Source organism: Apodemus sylvaticus, chromosome 2 (genome assembly GCF_947179515.1).
Source record: "Apodemus sylvaticus chromosome 2, mApoSyl1.1, whole genome shotgun sequence".
Taxonomy (NCBI): Eukaryota; Metazoa; Chordata; class Mammalia; order Rodentia; family Muridae; genus Apodemus; species Apodemus sylvaticus.
Window position 1 is genome coordinate 154,670,588 of NC_067473.1, and position 27,409 is coordinate 154,697,996.

Sequence of the window (27,409 nt, forward strand, 5' to 3'; positions counted from 1 at the left end):
AGTAGAGGGACGTGCTGAGAGACCATTCTATCTCCCCGTGGCACTCAGGATAACATATTCTACAGAAATGTCGCTTGACTTTAGCACAAAGGTAAAATAATGACATTTCATAGGCATGTCAAGGGAAATGAGTATCATGCTTTGCACCCTTTTTGTACCGTACCGTTTTAAAAAGCATCTCGCAAATCATTTCCTCTGGTGACTGCGACATCCATATTAGTAGGCAGGCCAGAGTATCATAGTCCCTTCTTCAGAGACTATGCTTCCAGAAACTAGGGCCTTGCACAAGTTTGCAGAGCCGAAACTAACACAAGACCCCATTTGCCGATGCTCATTTCTCTATAACAGACTCATTTATCTTTTTATACACCCACGATCCAATCTTTCATTGACCTCCAGGATAAGAGTAAACTTTAACTTCACGCCCGGCTCCATAACCCTTTATAAGCTGTTTGAGAAAGAGAGGAGCCATCATATGTGTTTCTGAGAAAACTGGGAATACTTGTCTTAGGCCTAGACCACAGCACAATAAGAGGTGTGCGAGGCAGTTAGCGTGGACGCTTGGCACCACCCGTGCCCGGGACGGAGGGCCGGCGACCCGCGGGCTGCGGGGCTCCGCGCTCCTCCTTAACCCGCGCCGGGAGGCGGCGGCCGCGGCGGCGGGAGGGGGAGGGGCGCGGAGCGCGGCGCCGAGGCCGGGGAGGAGCCGGGGCCTGCAGCGGAGCCGAGCCGAGCCCGAGCCGAGCCCCGACGCATTTCGTCCGCCTGCTGGCTCCCGGGAGCCCCGAGCGGCCGGAGCCTCAGAGGTGGCAGCGCAGGGAGCTCCACGCGCCGGGGAGCGCGGCGGACCGGGGACGCGACCCGGGAGGCGCTGCCGCCCGGCAGCGGGTGACGGGAGCCGGGACCGCGGCCTCCAGGACCCTGCTGCCCAGGCCGGCCGGCCGGGCGGGAGCGGGAGTGCGAGGACCCCACCCTCGGGGCACCCAGTGCCGGGACCTGCTCCCTCTCCCTTGGGAGGGAGGACCCTCCCCACTCCCGGGACTGCCAGAAGAGATCGCCGCAGGGCACGCGGCTGTCCCTCCCACGGTGGCTTTAGAGGAGACCCCCAGAAGTCGGGAAGGGTAGTGAGACCCGAAGGACCCGGAGTGAGACCTTCCTCACACCTCAACGCACTCCAGACAGTTTGGGACTTTTGAGGCAGAGAGAAAGGGAGCCATGCCTGTGGAGTAGGCACCCCGCATCCCACCCGGGACTCACCGTGGAGAGGCGTCCTGACACGCACAAGCCAGGACCCTCCAGGGAACCGCCAGGAATTGGCTCCAGTTTGCTGGAGAGTAGAAGACCTCGCCCCTCAACTTCCGTGCACCTAGACAGTGGACCGGGGCAGAGCCCCTCCGCTCGGATCTCCAATTGGCAGAAAGAGCCCTCAGCCCCTGAAAGATTCAGTTTGGGGGGGAGGGGGATTCCCCCAAAGGGGAGGAGACAACTCCTGGCTGGGAGAGGCTCCTCCCCTCCTCCCTAGGGTAGTAGGCAGGGTGTGGGGGGTGTGCCATCTTCCCCAGGTAGGTCCTCCCTCTCCCCCTCCTCCTCCTTCGGCTCCTCTTCCTCAGGGGACTCAGTTCCCTGCTCCAGCCTGGGAGGCTCCGCCAGGCACTGGAAGAGTCACTGAGGATGCCACCTGTCACCTGCCTCTGAAGAGGGGAATCCCTGCAACCTCAAACTTCTGTACCGGGTGGTTTCCTCCAGCAGCTGGGGGAACCTTGGAGACAGGTTAGTGCTTTCTCTTCTGTAGTCTTTAAGTCACCAGGAGGTAGGGGGAACTGAAATGGTGGATCTTAGGGTTCATTTGAAGGGAAGAAGACCCCTGGGAAATGTCTTCCGATGAAGCTTTTGCCCTGGAACCCATAGGTTGCTTCAGAGACTCTGAGAAGTGGCCTTTTAAAATTTTGGAAAGGAATGGGTCATTTGCAGTCTCTAGAGAAGTTGAAGCTCTGTACTGAGAACAGACAACAGGTGCGTTTTCAGGACGCCATGGGGTTAGTAACTCAGGACACAGCACAACCAGAATCCCACAGTGCTGTCCATTTTTGGGTCTTGTCCTCTGGTGACTGCGGTAAATGACCTGCAGTCGTGGGGGCATTTTATGAATTGTATTGTATTATATTATACTATATTGTCCATGGCATGCCTTAGTCAGTTTAATATTCAACAGACGTCTATTACAAAGACTGCTTGCCTGACTGGCAGCCGGGTCCCACCCACTCTCTTGGATACCAGGAGGGAGGCCTCTTTTGACATCCCTACTTCAGTTCAGGTTCTCTGCGTCTCTGTAAAATCCAAAGGGAAATGCGGATCCACATGTCCCGAGATGAGAAGAAACTGTCAGGGTAGTGCACATTGGTGGGCCAGAGTCTTCCTACAAACCAGATTAGTCCCCTCATGTGTCCTGCCTGTCGCTGACACTTCCTTGGGGAGAATCAGCTGTACAAGGAAGAGGAAGGCGTTTCCTAGCTTCCTTCTTCCCATCCCTCTGTCCCTCTATTCCTCTGTCTGCGTAAGCTGTTCACCAGGGAGGTCTGACCTCTGAGGAGTTTATTTTAGAGTTTCCTCCAGGAAAACACCTACTGGGCTCATCATCTCCCTTCCTGCTCTCTTGTTTAGTTCTGGGTCCCAGGAACCTTTGTGTTGAAAATTTTCGTCCTACTGTAGAGAATCCTCAAAAATCAAAAAGACCTTTAGAAAAAGTAGGAGTGCTAAGAAATCTTCCCGGTTGAGCCGGAGCTGCATTGGTAGCAGAGCTCTGATTTTTTTACCCGAGGTCACTGACTTGGGACTTGTACTTCCTGTCTGGTGGTTGGACCATGTCTCATCTTCTGTTTGGAGCTTCTGCCCCTTGGGTTTTTCAGTCCCTGCCTCCCTATATGGGCCACGGGTGGATTGCCTGTATTATCCAAGTCTCTGCCTGTCCACTTGATCTTGGAAGGTATCTGTGGTGGTGACGCGTGAAGCAGGACTGTAGTCCATAGACAGGTTCAGTGGCTGTGCTGTAGAATGAGGTGCATGCTCCACAGTGGGAATGACTGTGGTTTGGTGTCTGTGCTCTGAGCATGCTCACGGAGAAGGTTATCCTGGTGTCTTTCAGACTGTGTTTTGGTCCCTTAGAATCATTTCTGGCAGGCCCGTAGAAGCAGGAGACTCTCTGCCAAAACCTAGAAGAGGTGAGGATACTGATAAGCAGTTGGGAGAAAGCCTAGCCACCCCCCTCACCCACCAGGGGGGATTCCCATGACCCCCTCTTGGAGTCATCCCAAGCACCTTGGTAGGCCTTGCTCAGGTTGGACCTGTTTTCTTCCAGGACTGGTAGCAAAGTTTCATTGTGGGTGCCTCCAGTCTTAAAAGAGACGAGGATCCTTCTTTTTACTTCTGTGCCTAGAACTGCCTCTCCCACTTTTGAAAGAGATGGGTCCGCCGAGGCAGTGGTCTGTTTCTTACAAAGCACTTTATCAGATGCTGGAGTGCAGCTTCCGAGTGGCACAGTGTGGGCTGTGGTGTCGCTGCTCCAGGCAGACCATTCTTTCAGCTGGCCCTGCTGGGACAAGTTCTGTAACCCTCTTGCTCCTCAGTAGTCAGTGAGGGGCTGCTTGCATTGACCACGCTTCGGAGTGTATTGTTTTCCAGACTGTATCTTATGCACCTAAGTCCTTTGAAAGACAGATGATGGTATTTTCCCCCTTTCTACATCCTCTGAGGTTTCTTGATCTTAGTCAGTACTGGGCTGATGAACTCAAGGGAAATGTTTGAAATTCTGACATCCTGACAGCCACGGCAGGCTTGCTTCAGATTCTGTAGCATGGTCACTCACTGCACATCTGATGCTTCTGAAGCCGCCTCTGTGATCCTTTCTAATTTTTGATGTTCTCTTTTCTTTTCTTGAAAGATTTATTTCTCATGTATTTTATGAATATATGAGTATTTTTTTCTGTGCATATGCACACCAGAGGAGGGTATCAGATCTCATGGGACTAAGGTTATGAATGGATGTGAGCCACCATGTGGGTGCTGGGAATTGAACTCAGGTCTTCTGGAAGAGCAGCCAGTGTCCCTACCTGCTGAGCTATCTCTCTCGGCCCTACTCTCTTTTCATTAAAACACTTTGGTGTTGGGCAGTGAACTATGGGCTGCACCTGCATGTTACACACACTGAGCCATGCATATAGCCAATAGATAGTCTTCTTTTCTTCATTCAAAAATGAAGGTTCACTTGCTAAGTGGTTTAAACAGACTAAAAAATATTAGATAATCCTCACAACTCTTGTAGGAACAGTTAACCTTCATTTCAAAGAATTTTAAGCTGGGTGGTGGTGTCACAAGCTTAATCCCAGCACTTTAAGGCAGAAACAGGTGGATCTTTGAGTTCAGGACCAGTCTGGTCTACATAGTAAGTTACAGGACATCTGTGTAACTAGGGCTACATAGAGAAACCCTGTCTCAAAAAACAAACAAAAATATTTTTAAACTTTTTAGATTTTTTAAAAAATATTTATTTTTTATGTATATGAATATACTGTAGCTGTCTTCAGACACACCAGAAGAGAGGGCATTAGACCCCATTACAGATGGGTATGCGCCACATGTGGTTGTTGGGAATTGAACTGAGGACCTCCTGAAGAGCAGTCAGTGCTCTCAACCACTGAGCCATCTCTCCGGCCCTTTGGATTGTTTCTGTGTGTGAGCGATAGTGTCTAGCCACGTATATGTCTTACTGTATAGCCACGGCTGGCCTTAAACTGCTGTGCAGCTCAGGCTGGCTCAAATTCGTGGCACTCCTCCTGCTCCAAACCCCCCTCCCCCCCCAGAGTGCTGCCAGAACAAACTTGACTCACCATACCGAACTTTTTAGAATTTTTATTTTATTTCACAGAGATAGAAATTAAGATACAGAGGAGTTAAAATGACTTGTTTGTCAGAGCTGAGCCGAAAGGCAGGCAGCCTGACCGATGGCGAGGCTGTTACTTTTGGCTTTCTGTGCAGCTCGGGAGGTTGACTCCTGGGTACCTGACTTGGGTTCCTAGCTGTTTGGGTAATATGGGCGGTAAACAGCGCGGGGTCTTGTGCATTTCACAGGTGCTATCCCATCGGCTGGTCATGCCCCAAGAAGACTCTGTGTTTGGCTCTGTTTGGTTTGCTGCCTTTCCCAGCACTGTAGTCGTCATTAGCTGTCCCGTGGATGGGATGGAGTCTGCCCTTTGGCTGCCTTTCCCAGATTCTGTGTTTCCTTCCAGTCTTCCAGCGTGCAGAGAAGAATGTGGCCTGACTCAGGTTTTGCCCCGGCCGGTGGCACGAGGCCCACCTGGAGAGAGAGGTCTGGGTAACTAGGTTGGCTGGCCCGAGAAATGGAACCACCTCTTGTTTGCTCTTCTAATAATAGCCCTGGACATTAGCCGTGTGCTATTATTTTGGGGGACCGTGGAATGTGTGGCAGCTACGAGCTCATTAGCTGCATTCCTGTCCCTCCAGGGATGAAGCCTTGGTAGGGGCTATGACTTCATCTCTCTTACTGGAGGGGGAAACTGAGGCATCAAGACTTCAGCAGGGAGCAAGGGATTGCTAGGGGCATCTAATGAGTCAGTGCTGGGGTTAGGAACAGGAGAGAGGAAGCTTAGTCAGTCTCCACTGCCCTTTACAAATGGGGAAGTGAGGGGGTAAGGCCAGGCTATGGAGCGGAGCTCTGCGATTCCAGGAGGACCGGGCCCTGCGAACTCTGTGGGGGGCTATGCTGGAGTGTATTCTGAACACTGAGGTTTGCATTTGGAGGACTGCCCTGGGGGGAGGGAGTAGTGGAGGGAGGTTAGTGTCTAATCTCAGTGTCCTGTGGGCAAGGGTGCAGGACCACTAGCAAGAGGCAGATGTGTGTGTGTGTGTGTGTGTGTGTGTTTCCCTTTTAGAAATTCCTGGTGGTTGGCATGTGTCAAATGGACTCTATAAGGCCTCTACACACTTCAAATCCAACCCTGAGGTCCAGGTTATGGCCAAGAGTATTTCAGAGAAAATAACTGAAGTTTTCTGGCTCTAAAGATGAGATTTCCTGGGGTTCTTTACTGGGAGATAATGGAGGTTAAGGGACTGATGTTTATAACTATCTGAGAAGCTGATGCAGGAGGATTGCTTGAGCCCAGAAGTTTGAGACCAGCATGGACAGTGTAGACTCATTCACACACACACACACACACACACACACACAGCTGAGGAGGGCAGCAGCTGACTGACTAGGGCACAGGGTAATGCATCGTTTCAGGCCTCTTTCTGCAGTGACCCCAGTCCTTAGGAATTTGCTTATTGGTAAATCGCTGTTGATCTTAGAGAACCCACCTATGGAACTGACACTGCTCCAGTGCTCCCTGCTGTATTCCAGAGGCCTGGGTGTTTTGACGCTGCAAAAGGCTAGAAGGTGTGTGGCTTCCTGGAAAGATGACGTGTCCCTATTGTTTCCCAAGTTTCCATGTTCATGGTTTGGGGCAAGGTGGTGAGATTAGGTTGGAAAGGATGGCTCTGGTGAGAGAGCTAAGGCCAAACGGTGCCAGTTGGTGCCAGTTCCAGACATGGCCCCTTTGTTTTTCTCTGCCCAAACAACTCTTGGGGTACAGTTAAGGCTCTTGCTTCCGAGACCTTTGAGGCAAAGAAGATGTTCCCTTCAGCTTTGTAGACTAGGCGTGGTGCTGGTTGGGAGCTCTGGGCCAGGTACTTGTGAGCACAGGGTGATTTCAAGGGTGGGACCTGGTCAGGAGGGGAGTGAATTAGAATCCTGGCCTGTAGGGAAAGGGCAAGCGGCTGTGTGTAAACTGTCCTAGGTTTAGGATGAGAAAGTGAGCGCCTGCAAGGTATGACACGGTGGGGTTACAAGAGGCGCCAGGGGTCCTGTTTGAGACAGACTTTGGGCCCCATCATGTGTGTGAATCTGCTACCTTGCAGGTGTCTGGTCTGGTGGGGTCTGGTCGTGGTCTTATGGCTATGGATTGGCAGAACAGGATACTCATCAGCATTCTAAGTTCTGAGGGGGGAAGCCTTGGCTCGGGCAGACTACTGCCCTGGTGGGACTGAGCAAGAAATGCTCGCCAGAACCTGGCGGCTGTGCAGGCACAAACCTGTTTCACTGCAAGGGCTTAGGGGCTTGCCGGCCTCAGCACCGAGGAAGTGCCAAATGGCTTACGCTGGGGGTTCCTGTTCGCCTCACTAGACCCCGCCGCGATACAGATACTGTCACCCTCCTCCACTAACTTGTCACACCTCCCTGGCGGTGAGAGCTGAGGCGGCAGGGCTGGCAAACATCAGGCGTGGGCGGAAACGAAGCTCTAGGAGTTTGCATTGAGGTGCAGCCAGCCTGCGTGCCTGACTGGGAAGGAAGGAGGGAGGAGAAGGGCGGGGAAGGGGAGCCAGCTCTTAGCCCTACCGAGGAGGCTATTTTTAGCCAGGCTATCTGATTGTTACCGGTGCGCGCACAGCTGGGTGTCTCCCTGGCTCCGCGAAGCCCAGCAGGCCTGGGAGGTGGGAGGGCCTCGCTGATGACTTCTTCCTGGCGCTGGTGTCTGTGGGCTGGAGCCTGCTAGCGGGAGCTTTAAAGGTGTGAGGGCTGTGGTGTAATTAGGATCTGTCTCTCCTGTGTGACTTTGTGCTCTGTTGGTAATATATGCCGTGTATATGTTGTGATCTCTGTGTGCGCGCCATTGTCCGCGCGTCAGTCTTGTACCTGGCTGATGCAGGTTGTCATCATTTGTTTGTTTGTTTGTTTGTTTACTGTGGTGCTGGTGACTGAATGCAGGGACTCGGGCAAGTACTCTACACCGAGTCACACTTGCAGCCCTCCTTTTGGTTTTTAATTTCTTTTAAAAAGTTATTTATTTTATATCTATGAGTGTTTTGCTGGTATGTATGTATGTGTATCGTGTGTGTGTGTGTGTGTGTGTGTGTGTGTGTGTACACGTGCGCGCGCATCATGCTCTAAAAGGTCAGACAGGGGTATTGGATTCCTTAGAACCAGAGTGTTTAAGTGGGTGTGAGCCACAATGTTGGAGCTGGGAATAGAACCGGAATCCTCTGCAAGAGCACTGAGTGCTCTAACTGCTGAGCTTTCTCTTACCCCTGATTTTACTTTTTATTTTGAGACAGGGTCTCTAAATGGCCCAGGCTGCCTGTGATCTCACTGGGTAGCCCCGGCAGATTTTGAGATTGTGATCCTGCCACCTCAGCCTCTGGAGTCCTTGAGATTATGATGGACCTGTGCTTCCAGACCCAGTCACTTGTTAGAATCTGCACTTGGGCTGTGTTTACTATGGTTTATGTAAGGCATGCGCGTGGTAGAGAGCTGAGTGCTCGTGTTTAACAGTGTCTGTGTGCTTCATTAGTGAGTGCTCGTGTTTGCTCTGTCTTTCTATGTGCTATTGCTATGTACTTGTGGATGCTATATATAAGCATACAAGTGTCACATAATTGGAGAGTAGACAGACATTGGCTAATTTTACCTGCTGTCTAAATGGGGTTGATTTTTTAAAAATTATTCTTATATCGAGTTTAAAAATATTGTGTTGCGGGGCTATAAAAAGAATTGAGGGAATAGTTCATTTTTGTTTGTTTGTGGGGTTTGCTATCTGATCCTTTGTGAAGGGAGAGGCTACATGGTCATCTCTCCATTAAGATTCAGGGTAAGAAGCACTCCATCGCCTGACAGTCGTGCAGGTCTTTAATCCTAGCACTCGGGAGGCAGAGGCAGGAGCTCTCTGTGAGTTTGAGGCCAGCCTGGTCTACAGAGCAAGTTCCAGGATAGCCAGGGCTACACAGAGAAACCCTGTCCCAAATTAAATAAATAAATAAATAAATAAGAAAGAAAGAAGCACTCCATCTATCATCTGGTGCATGATGGGTACTTGCACTTGGCTGTCTCAGGAGAGGGTTATTAAATGGGAATTAAAATGGAAAGAGGCTGCTTGTCCTTCACATTAGAAATGGAGTAGCCGGGCTGTGGTGGCGCACGCCTTTAATCTCAGCACTTGGGGAAGCAGAGGCAGTCAGATTTCTGAGTTTGAGGACAGCCAGGGCTACACGGAGAAGCCCTGTCTCAAAAAAACCAAAAAAAAAAAAAAAAAGAAAAAAAAAAGAAAAAAAAAAGAAAAAACCAAAAAAAAAAAAAAAGAAAGAAAGAAAGGAAGAAAGAAAGAAATGGAGTCAACAGAGGAAATTCATCTGCTTTCCTTCTTTGTCCTTCTCTGCAGAACCCGGAAGTACGATGGCCTCCGACCTGGAGAGTAGCCTCACCTCCATAGACTGGCTGCCGCAGCTGACTCTCAGAGCCACTATTGAGAAGCTTGGGAGCGCTTCTCAGGCTGGGCCTCCTGGGGGCGCTCGGAAGTGCTCCCCAGGCTCCCCCACAGATCCTAACGCCACCCTCAGCAAAGATGAGGCAGCGGTCCACCAAGATGGGAAGCCACGGTACAGCTACGCCACCCTCATCACCTACGCCATCAATTCCTCCCCAGCTAAGAAGATGACTCTCAGTGAGATTTACCGCTGGATCTGCGACAACTTCCCCTACTACAAGAACGCTGGCATCGGTTGGAAGGTGGGACTGTTTCTGTGAGCTGGGCTCACACCTAGACTTTAGCAACCTTCTCGGCTTTTGTTTCTTCCTCTAACCTGGTCTGGTTCACTGACTTGTCTCAGGGTTACTTAAACTCAAGATCCCTTATCTTCTACCCCTGCTTCTAGTTACTTTAGAGTTCATCAGCTTCAAAAGCTTTATCATGGAAACAGTACTGATGCCAAGCCATTAAATATAGTTATGAAGTGGCAGGATGCCGTTGTTGCCACGCCCTCTTATTGTCTGGTTCCCCAAAAGGGCAGTCTTTGATTTCATGTCTTTCTGCAACTCTGCTCTGTTCAAGTCATTGAGCAAGGAAAGGTATGACTCCTACTTTGGTAGGAAACTCATCAAATTCTATAGCTTCCTTGTGGATAGTCATCGTCTTTTGAAGCATTGTATACTAAGAAGAAAAAGAATAATTAGGATCTTTACCAGTAGCTCGTTCACTAGCAAGTAATGAGGTTGTTAGGTGGAGACCATGGGAGTCCTCTTTGAAGAGGAGAAAGAAGGTTGATATTAAGCGATATATTTTTCTAGGTAGGGATCATGACACATACCTTTAAACCTGGCACTTTGGAAACATAGGCAGGTGGATCTCTGAGTTCAAGGCCAGTCTGGTCTGCATAGCATGTTCCAGTTCAGCCAGAGCTATATAGTGAGACCCTCCCCCAACCAAACAAATAAACACAACAACAACAACAAATCCCCAAAAGCCAAAACCCACAAAACCCCACAAAGATCTGTCTGTCTGTCTATTTTGTGATAACGTCATGTGTGGCTCAGACTGGCCTGGCCTGGAACTAATGAAGTAGCTGAAGCTGACCTTGAACGACTGATTCTCCTGTCTTGACCTCCCTATACTTGGGGTAGCAGGCATGCACTGCCAAGCTAGGCTTCATTGCAATCATTTGGAACAGTCACTCACTTGCCGACTGTTGAGTAGGAATGGGGATTAAATGTGGTTTTCTCACTCTGTAAATCACCAGTTGACTTTCAGACCAGATGATGAACTGGGGCTGTTGAAAGCACTCAGTCTTCCGGTGGTGAATGCGCCCCTCTAGGCTACAGCGCGCTGCGCGCTGACACATGCGCACTGCAGCTTTCCCTTTCTCCAGATGTGGTCTTTCACCAACAGTGCGCTGCGGCTTTTCCTTTCCCCAGATGTCGTTCTGAGTGCTATTGGGAAAATGAAGGTTGTCTGTGCTTCTGTTTCACGCCCGAGGTTTATTTTGTTTTAGTCTTTGTTATATGCGTTTATGCGTCTTGCGTGTTAGTGAGGGTGCGAGAGCGCCCCAAGGTTGTGTGCCCCCGCCCACGTGGCGTCGGGAGACAGACAACTGCGGGTGTTGAACCTTGCCTTCTACCTTGTTTGAGACAGGGTCTCTAATGTTGTTAACCACTATGTCGAGCAGACGGCGTTGGCCTGTGAGCTTCTGGGTACTGTGTATTGTGTCTGCCTCCCTTTGCTGTAGACCAACAGTGTTCCCAGTGCTTACCGCTGTCATGGCAGGCCATGCGACTGCTTCTGGCTTTTTGTAGGTTCTGGAGATGTAACTTATTTCTCACACTCGTGAGCTTTACTCACTGAGACATCTCCCCATAGAATACACATGATTTTTGACTTGTTTAATATACATAAACAGTATAAAATACTGCTCTTGTTTTTCATAAGGAATTGAGAAGTGGGATAGCTATGACTTTGAGGTGTTTATTTGTTGGTGTGTGTGTTTAGGGTCTGTGTGCAAGCGTGAGTACATGCATACCACATGTGGCTACGGAGGTTAGAGGACAGCCTGGGGTATGGTGCTCGTCTTCTGGCTGGTTTGAGGCGGGGCCAGACTGGCCAGGGTGATCTTCCAGGGATTCTTATGTCTCTACCTCATATCTAATCCTAAAAGCTCTGGGATTACAGGTGTGGTCAGCTGCACCTAGTTAATATGGATTCTAGAGACTTGCGGTCCTCATGCTTGGGTGTCAAACTCTACCCACTGAACCATCTCCTCAGCTCCTACTTAAAATTTATTATTATTATTGTGTATATGTATGCCTGGTGTGTATGTGTGTCTCTCTGTGTGTGTGTGTATGTGTGTGTGTGTATATCTGTGTCTGTGTGTCTCTGTGTGTGTTTCTGTGTGTGTGTCTCTGTGTCTCTATGTATGTATGTCTCTGTGTGTGTATGTCTATGTGTGTATATGTCTATGTCTGTGTGTCTGTGTGCACCATGATGTGCATGTGGAGGTGGGGTGATAACTTCATAGACTTGATTCTTTCCCTTCCATCCATATGTGGGTTTCAGGGATTGAGCTCAGGTACCCCAGGGTTGTGTGGCAAGCACTTTGCCCCCCTGAATCAGCTCATCAGCTCATCAGCAACCTTCCCCCACTGTCCCTAATCTTACCATGTAGCCCTGGTTGTCCTGGGACTCACGGTGTAAAGCAGAATGGCCTCAACTCAAACTCACAGAGCTTCACTGGCCTCTTCTTCCTGGGAGCTGGGATTATTAGAGGCATGCACTACACCTGGCCTATTTAGAGACATGGTCTTTTTATGCAGTCCCGGCTGCCCTAGAACTCACTGTGACTGTACACCAGGCAGACTTCCAACTTGTGGCCACTTTCCTGCTTGTGTTTCTTAAGTGCTGAGCTTACAGGTGTGGGGTGCCACGTCTGGCTGTTTTTATTGTTGTTTCCTTTTGAGACAGGGTCTTACCGTGTAACTCTGGCTATCCTGGAACTTGCTATCAGCAGGCTGGCCTCAAACTCAGCGATCAAGATGGGCTTGAGGCATTTATAATAGGAAGGCTGAGAGCTCTAAAGTTAACTTTTCACCATCACCTGGTCACTGTCACCTCTATCTTTGGTGGTTTCCTTCCCTCACCCCTCTGCCCTCTGCGCTTCCCTCCCTCCAGCAGTACAGAGCCGAGGTGCTGCATGTGCCCTGGAACTGACCATATGTTCTTCTGTGTCCCTTGGGAAACATTGTGGTTTGCCAATGCTCAGACCTGACTTGCTTCTTTGCTTCCCCAGAATTCCATTCGGCACAACCTTTCCCTTAACAAGTGTTTCCGGAAGGTGCCCAGACCTCGGGATGACCCCGGGAAGGTGAGCTGCTGCTACAGGAATCAAAGGGAGGAGGAAGGAGAGGTGACACTCCGAGTCCGGTGGCTGTTCTAATTACCAGAAGAGGAAACCATGTTAGCTTTAAAAGCATCATTGTTTTTTCCTCAAAGGAAGAGCATGGCTGCCAAGCTGCTGGGCCTTTTCTAGAATGGGTGACTAAGGAAGACATGAAATATTGTTTTAATTGGAATGTTTATGATAGAGTTGTCTTTGAGGTCGTCTCTGTCTTATCTGTCTCTATCTATCTATCTATCTATCTATCTATCTATCTATCTATCTATCTATCTATCTATCTGTTGAGGCAATGTCTCACTATGTAGACCATCTCACTATGTAGACCTGGGTGGCCTGGAACTTAATATGTAGACCAGGCTAACCTCAACTCAGAGATTCAAGTAGTGGGATTAAAGGCATGCATCAGAATAGGCATGATATACACCTCTTTAATCCTAGCACTCAGGAGGCAGAGACAAGTGGATTTGTGTGAGTATGAGGCCGGGCTTGGTCTGCATAGAGAGTTCCAGGACAGCCAGGGCCTTAGAGAGAGACTCTGCCTCAAAAAATTAAAAAACAAAAACCAAACAAATAGCAAAGGCATGTACTTTTTATTTTTTGAGATAGAGTTTCACACTCTGTAGCCCAGGCTGGGAGGCCCCCTTTCTTTTGGGAAGCCCTTGTTCCCTGTTCTACATGTAAAATGTTGGCTTAGTCACTCTTTTTTTTTTTTTTTTTTTTTTGGAGACAGGGTTTTACTATAGAGCCCAGGCTGGCCTTGAACTTGCCACCTTCCTGCCTTGGTCCCTCCTGAGTGCTGATTATTGGCATGTGCCAACATCCCCAGTTTCCTTACTAACCTTTTGGAAGCTTTTCTATGCAGTCTCAGGTCTTACCTTCCAAAGGGAGAAGGGAGAGGTTCTCCCCATTTCACAGATGCTAACGCTCAAGGCACTTTTGCCTCAGGTCATAGGGGAAAGAAACAGGCTTTCTGGCCTTTCTCGGATCTCTGGCATAGTTACAACTGTGCTGCACCTTTGTAACATTTGAAGCGAGTGTTTGTCTGTTGTGACCTTTGAGGACAGATTGACTCCTCCTAGTACTCAGCTCCTCCGGCTTCTGCTCTCTCCCCTCCTTCCTTTCCTTGTTTTCTTCTCTCTGGCTTGATCTCACTGCCTTCTTCCTCTCTTCTATTCTGCCCCGGGGAATGCAACCGCAGGCGTTTTCCATGCTGGGCACTGACTGCTATTAGAGCCTCTTTCCAACAGGAACTTTATAGGTAACGCTTCTCTTCTCTGTGGGGTTGGCTTCCCCTCCCAGGGCTCCTACTGGACAATTGACACCTGCCCTGACATTTCCCGGAAGAGAAGACACCCTCCGGATGATGACGTAAGTTCTCTCTTCTTTGGGAGATCCCTTTGTTGGACTTTAGTCGTTTCTGAGGTAGATGCGGGTTAGCACCAGCGAGGTGGAGCCACAAGTGTGGCTGGTGGGTGGGTGTCTCACCCCTGCATACAGCTTTCTCCTCTTTCACAATTCTCAGCTATCCCAAGACTCCCCAGAGCAGGAGGCCAGCAAAAGCCCCCGGGGAGGTGTTCCGGGGAGTGGAGAAGCCTCCCTGTCCCACGAGGGGACTCCTCAGATGTCACTGCAGAGCCCATCCTCCATGGCCAACTACAGCCAGGTAGGAAGCTGAGATGACGTGCATAGGGTGACGGACGGACGGACGGACGGATGGTTCAGTGGGTTCGGATATCGCTCTGTTCACAGTTGCATATTAAGGGCCTATTGCATGCTAGGCAGATAGACTGGGAAAGAAGGAAAAAGCAAAGGAGAGAAACCCAACTAGAAGGAAGGAAGGAAGGAAGGAAGGGCAGAGAGGCATGGAGGTGCGCTAGGGAAGGGCTCGTGGAGAAGAAATGGAGAGTGATGGGTAAGAGGCCAGGGTCAGGATGACCAGGAAGAGCAGGTCATTGGCCAGGTGGAGAGGGTGAAAAGGACAGACCTGACTGACCCTGGTGGCCTTTGGAGGGTTATACTTCTTAGAAGGGACTTAGGTCGCCGTTCTTACCTGTTTTTGCAGGGTCCAGGGTCTGTGGATGGTGGAGCAGTGGCAGCAGGGGCCCCAGGCCAGGACAGCACAGAGGGTGCCCCTCCCCTCTACAACACCAACCACGACTTCAAATTCTCCTACTCAGAGATCAACTTTCAGGACCTCAGCTGGTCCTTCCGCAACCTCTACAAGTCCATGCTGGAGCGGTCCTCCTCCTCCCAGCACGGTGAGTCTGCCATGGGGCAGGCCGGGCACCCTTGGTTTCCTTTCCTTTCTTCTTCTTTGACACAAGGTCTCTCTATGTAGCCTTGGGTCTGGAACTTGCTAGGTATAAGCCTGGCTTCGAACTTAGAGAGATCTGCATGTCTCCCCCTTCTGGTTGCTGAGACTAAAAATTCCTTATATTGTCAAATAAGTGGTAATGTTCCTTCTCTCCTTGTTTTCTGTCTTTTTGGTTTTTTGAGATTACATTTTTTATTCTCTCTCTCTCTCTCTCTCTCTCTCTCTCTCTCTCTCTCTCTCTCTCTCTCTCTCTGTGTGTGTGTGTGTGTGTGTGTATGCATGCATAGGTCCCAGGGATCAAACTTGAATTGGATTTGGCAGCAAATGCACTTACCTGAGTATACCATCTTGCCAGCCCTCAATTTCTTGTTTTACTATATGAAACTGGTCACTGGTCAGAGGAAACATAAGGACTAAACCATTTGGTTCAGACAGCCAACTCAGGGGCACACTAGGGTATTATCTTCAGAAAACGAATTGGAGGGTCATCCAGAGGCAGCGATTTCCCTAATACCCTCTACCCCAAACCCGGGGATCTGACCCAGGGGCTGCGTGTGTGTTAGTTGAGTGCTCTACCACTGTGCTACACCTCTAGTTGTGGGCTGTGAGCGAGTCATTCAGAGGATGACCACTAGGGGACAGTAGTGGTACCCTCTCAATTTTCTTTTTCAGTTAGTTAGGGTAAGAGAGAACTACAGATATCCCAGGCTGGCCTCGCGCTTGCTCTGTAGTCAAGATAACTTCTGACCCTCGTCTCATGCCAACTGCTGGCATTACGGCCGTGCTCCGTCACCCCTGGGTTAGTGCTGGGGATGGATCGGGGCTTCCATAGTGGGAGCAGGCGCTCAGCTACAACTAAGGCTGCTGGCTGACCTTCACCTCCAGTGCCTGCTGCTCTATCCTGTCTTATTTTTCCTTCTGAGACAGGGTGTTGCTGTGTAGTGTTATCTGTCCTGAACCTCACCAGTAGACCAGCCTGGCCTTGAACTTGAAGCGATGCCTGTCTCTGCTTCCTGAGTGCTGGGATTAAAGCTACTGTATTTTTTATTTGTTAGTTTTTATTACAAAACATCGCAAATAGATAAGGAACAACCGCTGACCTCGGTCACTTACCTTTATTTTGCTCAGCTTAGTTGACCTTCCACTGAACTTGTTTTGAGGAGGAAATTGTTGAGTAAGTTTCCCAGGCCTCATGACATGCTGTCTAAATGCAGTTACAGTAAGCACACAGCGATGAGAGCCTCCCATGCTGCTTCCCACCACACCATCTCCATACCTAACACAGTTAGTAAATAGTACTTTCCCAACAGCGGCCAATATCTGCCCATTTGCAGATTTCCACAATTACTGGGACTGACTTAAAGTCCTCATTGGGCGGCCTTCTGAGAAGTGGCGTGGCTCAGCCCTCCACAGGGATCATATCTGCGCAGTATTCTAGTTTGCTTTCTATTGCTGTGGTCACAGCTGTGACTGAGAGACCCTCGGGAGGAGAGAGAGGCAGGAGCTGTCAGAGGCCATGGTGGAGTGCTGCTTACTGCCTTATTCCTTGTGGTTCGCAGCCTGCTCTGTTTTCTTGACTGTCATGGTTTCTCTATGTAGTCCTGGCTGTCCTGGAACTTGCTATGTAGATCAGGCTGGCCTTGAACCCGTAGAGCTCTGCTTGTCTCCACCTCTCGACTGCTGGGATTAGAGATGTGTGCCCCCATGCTGAGCTTCAGTCTGCTTTCTTAACCACCTGCCCAGGGTTGGCACTTCCGCAGTGCTCTGGGCCCTCCCATATCAGCTGTCAATCGAGAAAATGTGCCCCACACGTCTACTGCCCAGTGTGATGGAAGAAGCATTTGCTCAATTGAACAACTGATGTTCCTTCTTACTAGATGACCTTAACTTGTGTTGACAAATAACTAATCACAAACACATACCATACATACACACACACATGCATGCATGCACACACGCATGCATACTTTCACTTATGCACACATTTTTGCATGTATGTTTTCATGTTCGAGTACGTGTGTGTGTGTGTGTCTGTGTGTGTCTGTGTGTATCTGTGTATCTGATTATTTGTGTGAACATGTAAATATGTCTGCCTATGGGGGCCTGAGGTCAATTCAAGTGTTTATCTCAGCCACCCCCACCTTATGCATTACAGCAGGGCTGCTCGATTGCACCCAGAGCTTGCCCATTAGGTAAGCCCAGCTAGTCGCCTTGCCCTGGAGCCCCCTTGTCTCCACCCCTGGGCTTTCGGATTACACACTTACCTAGTGCTTCCGAGAGCCTTGGGGATCTGAACTCTGGTTCTCACAGTCGCACAGCAAGCACATTACCCAACTGAGCCATCTTTCCAGCCCCGGTTCCTGTAGAAGTTGTGGTGGGGCTGAGAGTTCACATGAGCTGTCGGGCCTTGTGGTCTGTTTGGTAGTCTGTTGTAGGCTGCATGGGCTAGACAGAGTGATGAGGGACACAGGGCCTCAGTCACATTAACTCTTCTCTCTGAGGTCTGTCATCCCAGCTGAGAGAAAATGTGAACTCTGATTTGGTCTGTCATGAGTTCCTCCTCCCCCCTTTCCCTCTGCTCCCTCCTCCCCCTTTCCCTTTGCTCCCTCCTCCTCCCCTTTCCCTCTGCTCCCTCCTCCCCCTTTCCCTTTGCTTCCTCCTCCTCCCCTTTCCCTCTGCTCCCTCCTCCCCCCTTTCCCTCTGCTCCCTCCTCCCCCCTTTCCCTTTGCTCCCTCCTCCTCCCCTTTCCCTCTGCTCCCTCCTCCCCCTTTCCCTTTGCTTTCTCCTCCTCCCCTTTCCCTCTACTCACTCCTCCTCCCCTTTCCCTCTACTCACTCCTCCTCCCCTTTCCCTCTGCTCTCTCCTCCCCCTTTCCCTTTGCTTCCTCCTCCTCCTCCCCTTTCCCTCTGATCCCTCCTCCCCTTTTCCCTCTGCTCCCTCCTCCCCCCTCCCCCCTTTCCCTTTGCTTCCTCCTCCCCCTTTCCCTTTGCTCCCTTCTCCTCCTCCCCTTTCCCTCTGCTCCCTCCTCCCCCTTTCCCTTTGCTCCCTTCTCCTCCTCCCCTTTCCCTCTGCTCCCTCCTCCCCCTTTCCCTTTGCTTCCTCCTCCTCCCATTTCCCTCTACTCCCTCCTCCTCCCCTTTCTCTCTGCTCCCCCCTCCCCCCTTTCCCTCTGCTCCCTCCTCCCCCCTTTCCCTCTGCTCCCTCCTCCCCCTTTCCCTCTCTCCCTCCTCCCTCTTTTCCCTTTGCTCCCTCCTCCCCCCTTTCCCTCTGTTCCCTCCTCCCCCCTTTCCCTCTGCTCCCTCCTCCCCCCTTTCCCTCTGCTCCCTCCTCCTCCCTTTCCCTCTGCTCCTTCCTCCTCCCCTTTTTCTCTGCTCCCTCCTCCTCCTAGGCCTCTTTTGCTGTTCTCCTTTCCTGTTTCATTCTATCTCTTCTTTCTTCTTAACAGGTCTTTGTAGTACATGCTGGCCTCCACCTTAGAGATCCTCCCATTTCTGCCTCTTGAGTGTCAGGCCCGGCCTGATCCTCCCACCTTGGCCTCCTAAATGTTAGGAGTGTGGGCCCTGGGCTCTGTGGCCAGCAATTAATTTCTTTTTTTATAACTTAAGGGATCAGTCTCTAGAGTGTGGCCTAAGGTGTTAGCATTTGCTTGAGAGATAATACCACTCTGTATTGCTGATGGATTGGAGGGAGGGGACCCCGAGGACTGCCAGAAACAAAGGAAAAAATTAGACTGTGTGAGGTGAGGCCGTTGTGAACATTTACTCAGGTTTCTAGTGATAGCCAGAAACCTGATAGTGATTCTAGGCTTGTCCAACATTTTGACGTTATAGCGTAATGCTGCCCTCAGAGTTCAGAGAACAGTGCGATTAAGTTACAGAAAACAAAATGTTAAGAAAACCTTGGGTGCCTCAGTGGTTAAGGACACTGGCTGCTCTTCCAGAGGTCCTGAGTTCAATTCCCAGCAAGCACATGGTGGCTCACAACAATCTGTAATGAGGTCTGGTGCCCTCTTCTGGCCTGCAGGCATACATGCAAGGAGAACATTGTATGTATAATAAATACATCTTTAAAAAAAAAATCTCATAATTTTTTAAAAGAGACTTGGTGATTCAGGGAGATGGTTTAGTGGTTGAGAGAGTATGATTTTGTGTTGGCTATATTCGTAGCTCTCCTGAGCTGCATTCATTCAGCCTGGGGGCTGCAGGTTGGACACAAGTTAGCTCTTCCTTGCCCAGTTGGCTTGAGAGATTAACCTGCCGTATGCTGCTTCCCACCCATGCTGCATCCCTAGGTACTGAACCCAAGAGCACAGGACAGTCAGGTGGGACAAACAGTGTCTGCCCAACAGCTGTGTTTTAGTTAGACTCTAAGTTAGGTTTCATTGCTAGGTGAGTTCCTTTTGTCACCAGTGAGTTTTTTGTTTTGTTTTGTTTTTTGTTGGATTTGTTTTTTTTCCGAGATAGGGTTTTTCTGTGTAGCCCTGGCTGTCCTAGAACTCACTCTGTAGACCAGGCTGGCCTTGAACTCAGAAATCCGCCTGCCTCTGCCTCCCAGAGTGCTGGGATTACAGGCATGTGCCACCACTGCCCGGCACCAGTTTTAAACTTTTTTTATTAATATTTCTGTGGTCACCAGTGGGGCAGAGCCTTCCCCTAACCTAACTGCATATTTCCGGTCTGTTATCTACCAGAAGGGACACATGGCTCTTGTGGTCACCGAATGACCATGTGTCCTTTCAACTCTCCTGCCCCAGTTCTCATCCTGAAAGAAGATGTCATTTGGTGAGACTGTGTAGCTCAAATCATCCGCCTGCTTCCTCCTCTCCCGGCAGGCTTCTCCTCACTCCTGGGGGACATGACACCTTCTAACAACTACTACATGTACCAGCCACAGCAGCAGCAGCAGCAACAGCAGCAGCAGCAGCAGCAGCCACCGCAGCCACCACCGCAGCCGCAGCCACCACCCCAGCAACCACAACCACAACAGCAGCAGGCACCCACTCAGGGCCCCTCAAATGTAGGGGGTGCCCCTCCACTGCACACCCCAAGCCCTGATGGCTGTACTACGCCAGGGGGAAAGCAAGTGGGGACTGAAGGCTATGGGCCCCCGGCCGGGATGGCCATGCATCCTCCTCCGCTGCAGCATGGAGGCTACCACCCGCATCAGCACCATCCCCACTCCCACCCTGGCCAGCAGCCGCCACAGCAGCAGGCCCAGAGCCAGGCACCCATCAACAGCACTGGCTTTGGTGAGTGAGAAGGAGAAAGCTGGGAGGAGCAGGACTACTCTGTGTCCTGACTGGCACGGAGGAACCGTGGGAGAAAAAGTTAGCAGTGGGTCTCTCAGGGTCAGCCTCTTACCTTCTTACCCCATCTCAGCGGATGGAAGTTACTGCATAAGGCCCTGTACTCCAGGCTGGAGGTTGGGGATTTCATTGGTCCCGGTCCATACTGGCAGATGAACTAGGATTGTTTTGCATCTCTGCCTGTGGTGCTTAACCGACGGGTCGCCTTTCCACTCCTGCATCCCCAGACACCAGAGTGTCCCCAGCTCTGGTGCTGCTGCAGCTGCTGAGCTCAGTCCCTGTGAGGAACGTCCTTGTGTTGACTGTGCTTCTGTTTCACCACCCACTGCTCTCTTCACAGCCTTTCCTCCAGACTGGTGCTCCAATATCGACTCCTTAAAGGAAAGCTTCAAAATGGTGAACCGGCTCAACTGGTCCAGCATCGAGCAGTCCCAGTTCTCAGGTTAGCGTTTTAAGGACTACTTCAGGAGAGAAGGGGTGTGTGTGTGTGCTAGAATCCATGTGCCTGGCCAGGAGGGTTTGGGGCAGAATTTCATCACTTCTGTGTGTTACACAAGATAGATATATTATCAATATTTTTAGATTTGGGCATTTACACAAGATAGATATATTATCAATATTTTTAGATTTGATCCAAAAATTTGCTATTATTCAAATATTACAATGCTTTATGCTAGTCATCTTCTGGGGAAGAGGAAGGCTCTTGAGAATTCTGAGAGTCTGGACCACCGTGTTACCATTTTGCTTCCTGGCAGAGAGATGATAGTAAATTCATTAAGTCCCTTTGAACATTTTTATTCACCAAGGAGATGCAAATGAAAATAAGAATTTGGCAAAGAGCAAATAGAATGGGGAACTGAAAGGCAGGCTGTAATAATTGTAACTCGTGGCCTCTGGGTGCTCGCCCTAGGACGCCCCTTAAGGAGAAAAGAAAGCACTCTCAAATTTTGCAAGAAGCATCCTTAGCTAGAGTGAAATGAGTAGGCTTGTTTCTAATCTTTTTTTTTTTTTAATTACTCTAAAAGTGTCAGTACAGAATAAAGTTAAAACGTAGGCAGTCCCAGAGGAGAAAGCTCTAATTAAAAACTGGCACATTCAACGAATCTTGTTATCATATCACATTTCAATAAATGCTTATAGAAGCAAAAAAAGAGGAAAAGGTTTAAGTCATTATCGTTAATACACAGTATTAGTGGCACAAGATGTGGAGACTGCGCACCAGGGACGAGTGTGGTGCGGGATGGGTGGGGTGCGGGACGGGAGAGTGCGGGACCGGTGTGGTGCGGGCTTCAGTACCTCCTCACTCAGGGTTCCCGCGGCCTGCGTTCTTGTTCCTAGAGCTGATGGAGAGCCTACGGCAGGCAGAGCAGAGGAACTGGACCCTCGACCAGCATCACATCGCTAACTTGTGTGACTCCCTCAACCACTTCCTCACCCAGACTGGTCACATCCCCCCACAAGGGGGCTCCCACCGGCCACCTGCCCCTTCCCGCATCACTGACTCCTGTGCCCTCACCAGTGGCAAACCGGAACCATCCATGAACCAAGGTAAGACACAAAGTTGTCAGAGAAGTGGAGAGTGAAGTAAGTGAAGGGTGAATGAAGGGTGAAGGGAGAAGAGAAATGCCCAGTCAGTTTTCTAGGTGGTGATCTGGCTGAGTCCTGGGACCAGCTTGTAGACTGAACACCTATTGAATCAATAAAGTCCTGCAGGCGGGCCTAAAGAATTGCTGCGGAAGCTTCAGACTAGGTTCCTAGTATACCCCAACTTGAAAGATCAGAATTACCTTTTAAAAGGGTGGGGGAGGGTTGGTTATTCTAAATTGTCCCAGTAATAGTGATCACCTGAACCCCACTCAAGCCAGTGAAAACGGAGACTTGATGGTCATGTTTCGTTGGTCTCTTATCTTTGATTATCCCTTCCCACCCTAAGAGCTGAGGACTGCTAGCTTTTGCAGAATGCGTACTCCATGTAGGTTCTATAAAACGAGACAAGAGAGAGACTGGGGGACAAAGGGACGTGGCTTCCCCTCCTGCTTTGTTGATGACCGTAATCCCCCTGTAACGGACCTTTGTTTTGCTTTGGTAGTGAACTCTTATGGGCACCCGCAAGCCTCCCATCTCTACCCTGGCCCAGCACCAATGTACCCGATCTCCACCCAAGACTCAGCAGGATACAATCGCCCAGGTAAGAGCTGGGGAGTGTGTCTCACAGACGGACAGACGCACACATGGACAGACACGCACACCCGTCTCTCAGTGTTGTTTTGCTTCTGTCTGGCATCTTCTCTCTGTACTTCCTTCTGTACCCACTAGAATGGGGGATGTGTCATGGTCCCCAAGCCTGCAGGATGAGATGAGCTGCCCTCTAGGGAGGGGCACATAGGTGAGACTAAGGAAGGCACTTTTGTGTAATTAAATTCACTTTGCTGGCGCTGGGAATGGAGCCAGGACCTCATACATGCTACACAGGGCTTTACATCTGCGCTACACCCCTTGCTTGGGACTGGCTATAAACTGACCTTGTGGGGCTGGAGACATGGCTCCGTGGTCAGGAGCACTAGCTGTTTTTCTAGAGGACCTGGGTTCATTCCCAGTACCCACATGGTTTGCATGGCTTACAACTGTCTATAACTAATTCCAGGGATCTGACACCCTCTGCTGGCCTCTGCTGGCACTCATGAATGTGATACATAGATACACATGCAGGCAAAACACACATACACATTCAGTTTTTTTTTTTTTTAAATACAAAAAAAATCCTGCAACTACAATACTGAAAGGAAGTAAAATTATGAATGAAAGTGAATGCTAGCTAGCTGTGAGGGATGTTTTTTTGCTCAGTTTGGAACCAAGAGGGAATATAGGCAAATGAAGTGAATGCTTCCCGTAAACGCTTTTACCCATGTCTGTTTTCCTGTCACTTGACCACTAGCGTCAGGCATCTGGGGCCAGCACACTGTTTTGTTGGTTTGTTGGTTTGTTTCTGTATTTGTCTTTTGCAGTGTTGGGTTGAACTGGGGTCTCTTGCCTGCTGCGCAAGTGCTGTGTCGCTGACTTGCTTCCCCAGTGTGGGCTTGAATTGTCTGTGGTGGTAGGGAGGCAGAGTGCAGGGAGACACCGAACCACTGAACCACAGTGGGCAGCACAAAGGAACAGGTCCCTCGTGCTTAAATGTATTTTAGGCTGTTCGCTATTACCATCTTCTGTGGTCACAAGAATCTTCAGTTTGGAGGGTGACGTCTATTTCTTTGTCCAGGCGCTGCAAATGTGACTTTCTGCACTGCTCTTTCATATAAATCACCCAATTAAGCTATTTTATTGTAGCCAGCGCTGAAGGCTGTAACCCAGTTGTCATGCAGCATCTGGTGGGAGCAGATGCAGAGACCCACAGTCCGGGGAACCTGTGAAGATGGGAGGAAGGGTTGCAGGAGCTAGAGGAGTAGAGGACTCCATGAGGACTCCATGAGGACACAGCCCACAGAATCAGCTAAGCAGGGCTCATAGGGGCTCACAGAGACTGACGCGACACACAGGGACCCCTGAGCTAGGTCCTCTGTATATACCTTTTGTTTGTGTAGCATGGTATTCCTGTGGGACTCCCAACAGTGTGTGTGTGTGTGTGTGTGTGGGGGGTATCTCTGTCTCCTTTGCCTGTACTTGGGGTTCTTTTCCTCGTACTAGATTTCTACGTCCAGCCTAGATATGAGGGTTTGTGCCCAGTCTTATTGTATCTTGTTAGGCCAAGTTTGGTGAAACCCTGGGAGGTCTGATATCTCTCTCTCTTTCTCTCTCTCTCTTTCTCTTTTTTCTTTGTCTTTGAAAGGAAACAGAAGGAGTTGATTTGGGGGAGAGGGGAGTTGGAGGGAGGGACTAGGAGGGAAGGGTAATTATAGTCAAGATGTAATGTATGAGAGAAGAATTAAAAAAAAACACTCATACATATAAAATAAAAACATTCTTTAAAGTTAAAATCCCTGTAGTCTGACTGGACTGTAGGCTGACTATATAGACTGACTGGCTGGACTGTAGGCTGACTGATATAGGCTGACTGACTAGACTGTAGGCTGATTGAATTACTGTTATCTCAGGTTTCCTTCGTGGTATCATTGGGGCAGACCGATGGAACTTACTTCTCTTCCAACTTATTTTATGATCTGTCTTTCTTCTTGACAGCACACCACATGGTTCCCCGGCCACCCGTCCCACCTCCTGGTGCCAACGAGGAGATCACTGATGACTTCGACTGGGACTTGATCACTTAACGAATCACAGTAGACATCAGCCCAAGGCCTGGTGGTGAATTCTAGCCACGGGGGAATAACAGTCCCCACCCATCCTCCCCAAACGTGTATATAGATATATAGCTTCTTTCTGTTCTCTGTCAGAGAAGCCACTGCCAGATGCTGCCGAGGATAATCCTCTTTCCCGCCTCATTCTTTGTTTCCCTCCTAGTTCTTTTATTATTATTCTAATTATATTATTATTATTATTACTGGTTACATACTGCCCAGACTGCTGCCCTCTTACCCTGGGCTTTGCTCTCCCTTTGCCTGTTTGAAATCTTCAGGCCTCAAGATGATGCCGTGACAGCTTTTAAGAAAGGCTTCAAATGCTAGTTCATCTTTCTCTCTGAGAAACTCAGTGGTGATCCCACTTTTCAGCTCTGAGTTGTGTTCTCTTCCTGTCTGTTTCGGGCTGGCCTGGAGAGGCCACCATAACTAGAGGGGAGTCTAAGACACTGCTTGGCAACCAGGACGTTGCAGTTTTACTCAATGGTGCTAATTGTGTCCTCTGAGCTCTCCCGTTATATATCCAGTCTTTACTTTTTCCGGCTGTCCTCATGCCCATGACGGGTAGACTTGGAGAGCTGGGTTCAGTAGAATGCCATGGGGCAGTGACGGGCCTAACCCAGCATGAGGTTGGGTGTGCACCGCCATGCCAAAGCATCCCTGACTTTTTCCTGGCTGATGCTCTCAGGAGGTTAGCTTGTCTGCTCGGGCAGGAAGACCACGGCCCATCATAGGTTCAGCTTCTTGGAAACAATTTCAATGTAAGGCATTTTGGCTTTGGAAAAGGAATTCTTTCTGAGAGTTAACTGGTTATTCTGCATATATAAATGACTTTCCATCATCTCTTCTCCTTCAGCAAATACTATTTTGTCTTCCTAAAGCTGTTTGTCCAAAGCATCCACCTGTTTTATTTTTATTTTTATTTTTTTTTGTTCTCCCATCTTCTGGGATTCTCAAAAGACAAAAGGAAGCCATTCTCGCTCCTAGTTTCTTCATGTCATAGACATGCTGTGGAAACCCTCTCCCTCCTGTCATAGCAGACTCATTCCTGTGGTACTGCTGCCAGGCGGGTGGGGAGAAGAGAGGGAGCTGGTGGAGACGTGGGTGGGAACTTGTCATTTGTCTAACTGCACAGGGAAATAAATGCTTCTCTTGAAGTCCCTGTCGGTGGGGTGGAAGCTTTTGATTTTGACAGGCAGTGAATAATTACATTTCCCTGTAAGAAGGAAATGAATAATACAGAGATGGGGCTCAACAAGGGCAAGGCACAGAGTAGGGAGTCTCCATTATCAGTTCAATGAGCGGCCATGATTTAGTGCTGCAGAAGTCTTAGTGAGTGTGTGGTTGAGTTTGACTTGCAAGAGGGAAGACCAATCTCACTTTCATCTTATTTTCACTAAATCTTCTGAAACAGACAAAATTTATAGCGTTGACAGGGCCAATCTCTGTGATTTTTTTTTTTTTTTTTTTTTTTGGTTCATATGCTTTTATTTATCCATGATTTCCAAGACACTGGGCTTCCCATTCTCACTTCTCATCAATCCCTTTCCTTTCTTTAGAAGGGGGTTGTGTATGAGACTGGTGAAGCCCAGTGAGGCTAAGTAAAGGGACAAGATGGGGCAGTTCACTAAAGAGCACTTTATTTCTTTGTAAGGAAAATAAAAGGGAGTATAAGAAAAAGAAGTGTCCTCCAGAACAATGTGTGATGAACTGGAGAGCATCTGGTGGGGCCAATGTATGATGCAATATTTCCCACCAGGGAAGGAGTGTTTCCCTAGAGGTGGCACATACTTTTGCCTGGTGCCCTCCTAGACATCTCTTGCTATTCCTTCTGTTCAGGTGTATTCTACACAGCTTCCCTTTGGTTTCCTCAAGGTCTTGCCCTTGCAGAGTGCCACTTCTTTTTCTACACACCTTTCCTGGTCAGATCTCTCTGAGGATGGGGAGCGTAGGCTGAGTCATACTCCCAGGAGCCCCTGGTTTCTCCCTGTCTCCAGAACCAGTCTCTCTGGTGGGCGGCTGGAGACTGGAGGGTGGCTTTAGGCCCCCTGAGGTCTGGTTCCCCAGGGTCAGGCTTGCAGAATGGGGCAGTTCAAACCTGACCCCCTTTGGGCCTCAGTTTCCCATGTCCTCCGTGACATGGGACAAGAACTACTTTTATTTTGTTGGTCCGGTGTTGCTGGACATGAAGTATAGTCTTTGCTGTTGTCTTGGGTGATGTGTGCACAGTCGCAGGGGTCACTGCCTATAGAGGAAATAGGGGCAACAGGGGAGGAGCGGGACAAAGGAGAAGCCATTTGTGTTGATCCACCTATCCTAGGCTTCCTCTCCTCAACCCCATGTTTCTGGTTTGGTGAGTTCTTTATACCACCCATAATGCTTTGCATTGGTTGCAGGCTGGGAAGGGGGTGTATAGGCTCACAACTTGTTTGGGTTTTTTGTTTTGTTTTGTTTTTGTTTTTTTGCATGCTTTCTTAATAAAAAAAGAAAGAAAAGAACGTTTCTAGTTTTTAATCTTCTTGGCACTTCTCTCTAGTTTCTTTTTGCCAGGTTGGGAGAAGATAAATGAAGTGGTGTTCTTGTTGGCATCCTGTCACCCCCTGTCTCGGTTAGGGTTTACTGCTGTGAAGAGGCACTATGACCGTAGCAACTCTTATAACGGAAAACATGTAACTGGGGCAGGTTTAATTTTCAGAGATTCAGTCCGTTATCGCCATGGCAGGGAGCACAGCA

The 27,409-nt window shown here is 49.5% G+C and overlaps 1 protein-coding gene across 1 annotated transcript; it reads left to right on the top strand.

Moving 5' to 3' along the window:
• The first annotated feature begins 724 nt into the window (after positions 1-724).
• On the top strand, positions 725-27,174 carry Foxj2 (forkhead box J2). Its single transcript, XM_052174787.1, has 11 exons — positions 725-1,770; positions 9,264-9,610; positions 12,658-12,732; positions 14,065-14,133; positions 14,288-14,428; positions 14,828-15,023; positions 19,911-20,327; positions 20,725-20,826; positions 21,723-21,932; positions 22,474-22,572; positions 24,561-27,174. The coding sequence occupies exons 2-11, from the start codon at positions 9,278-9,280 to the stop codon at positions 24,647-24,649; spliced, it is 1,731 nt and encodes a 576-aa protein (XP_052030747.1). The 5' UTR covers positions 725-1,770; positions 9,264-9,277; the 3' UTR covers positions 24,650-27,174.
• The last annotated feature ends 235 nt before the right edge of the window (positions 27,175-27,409 follow it).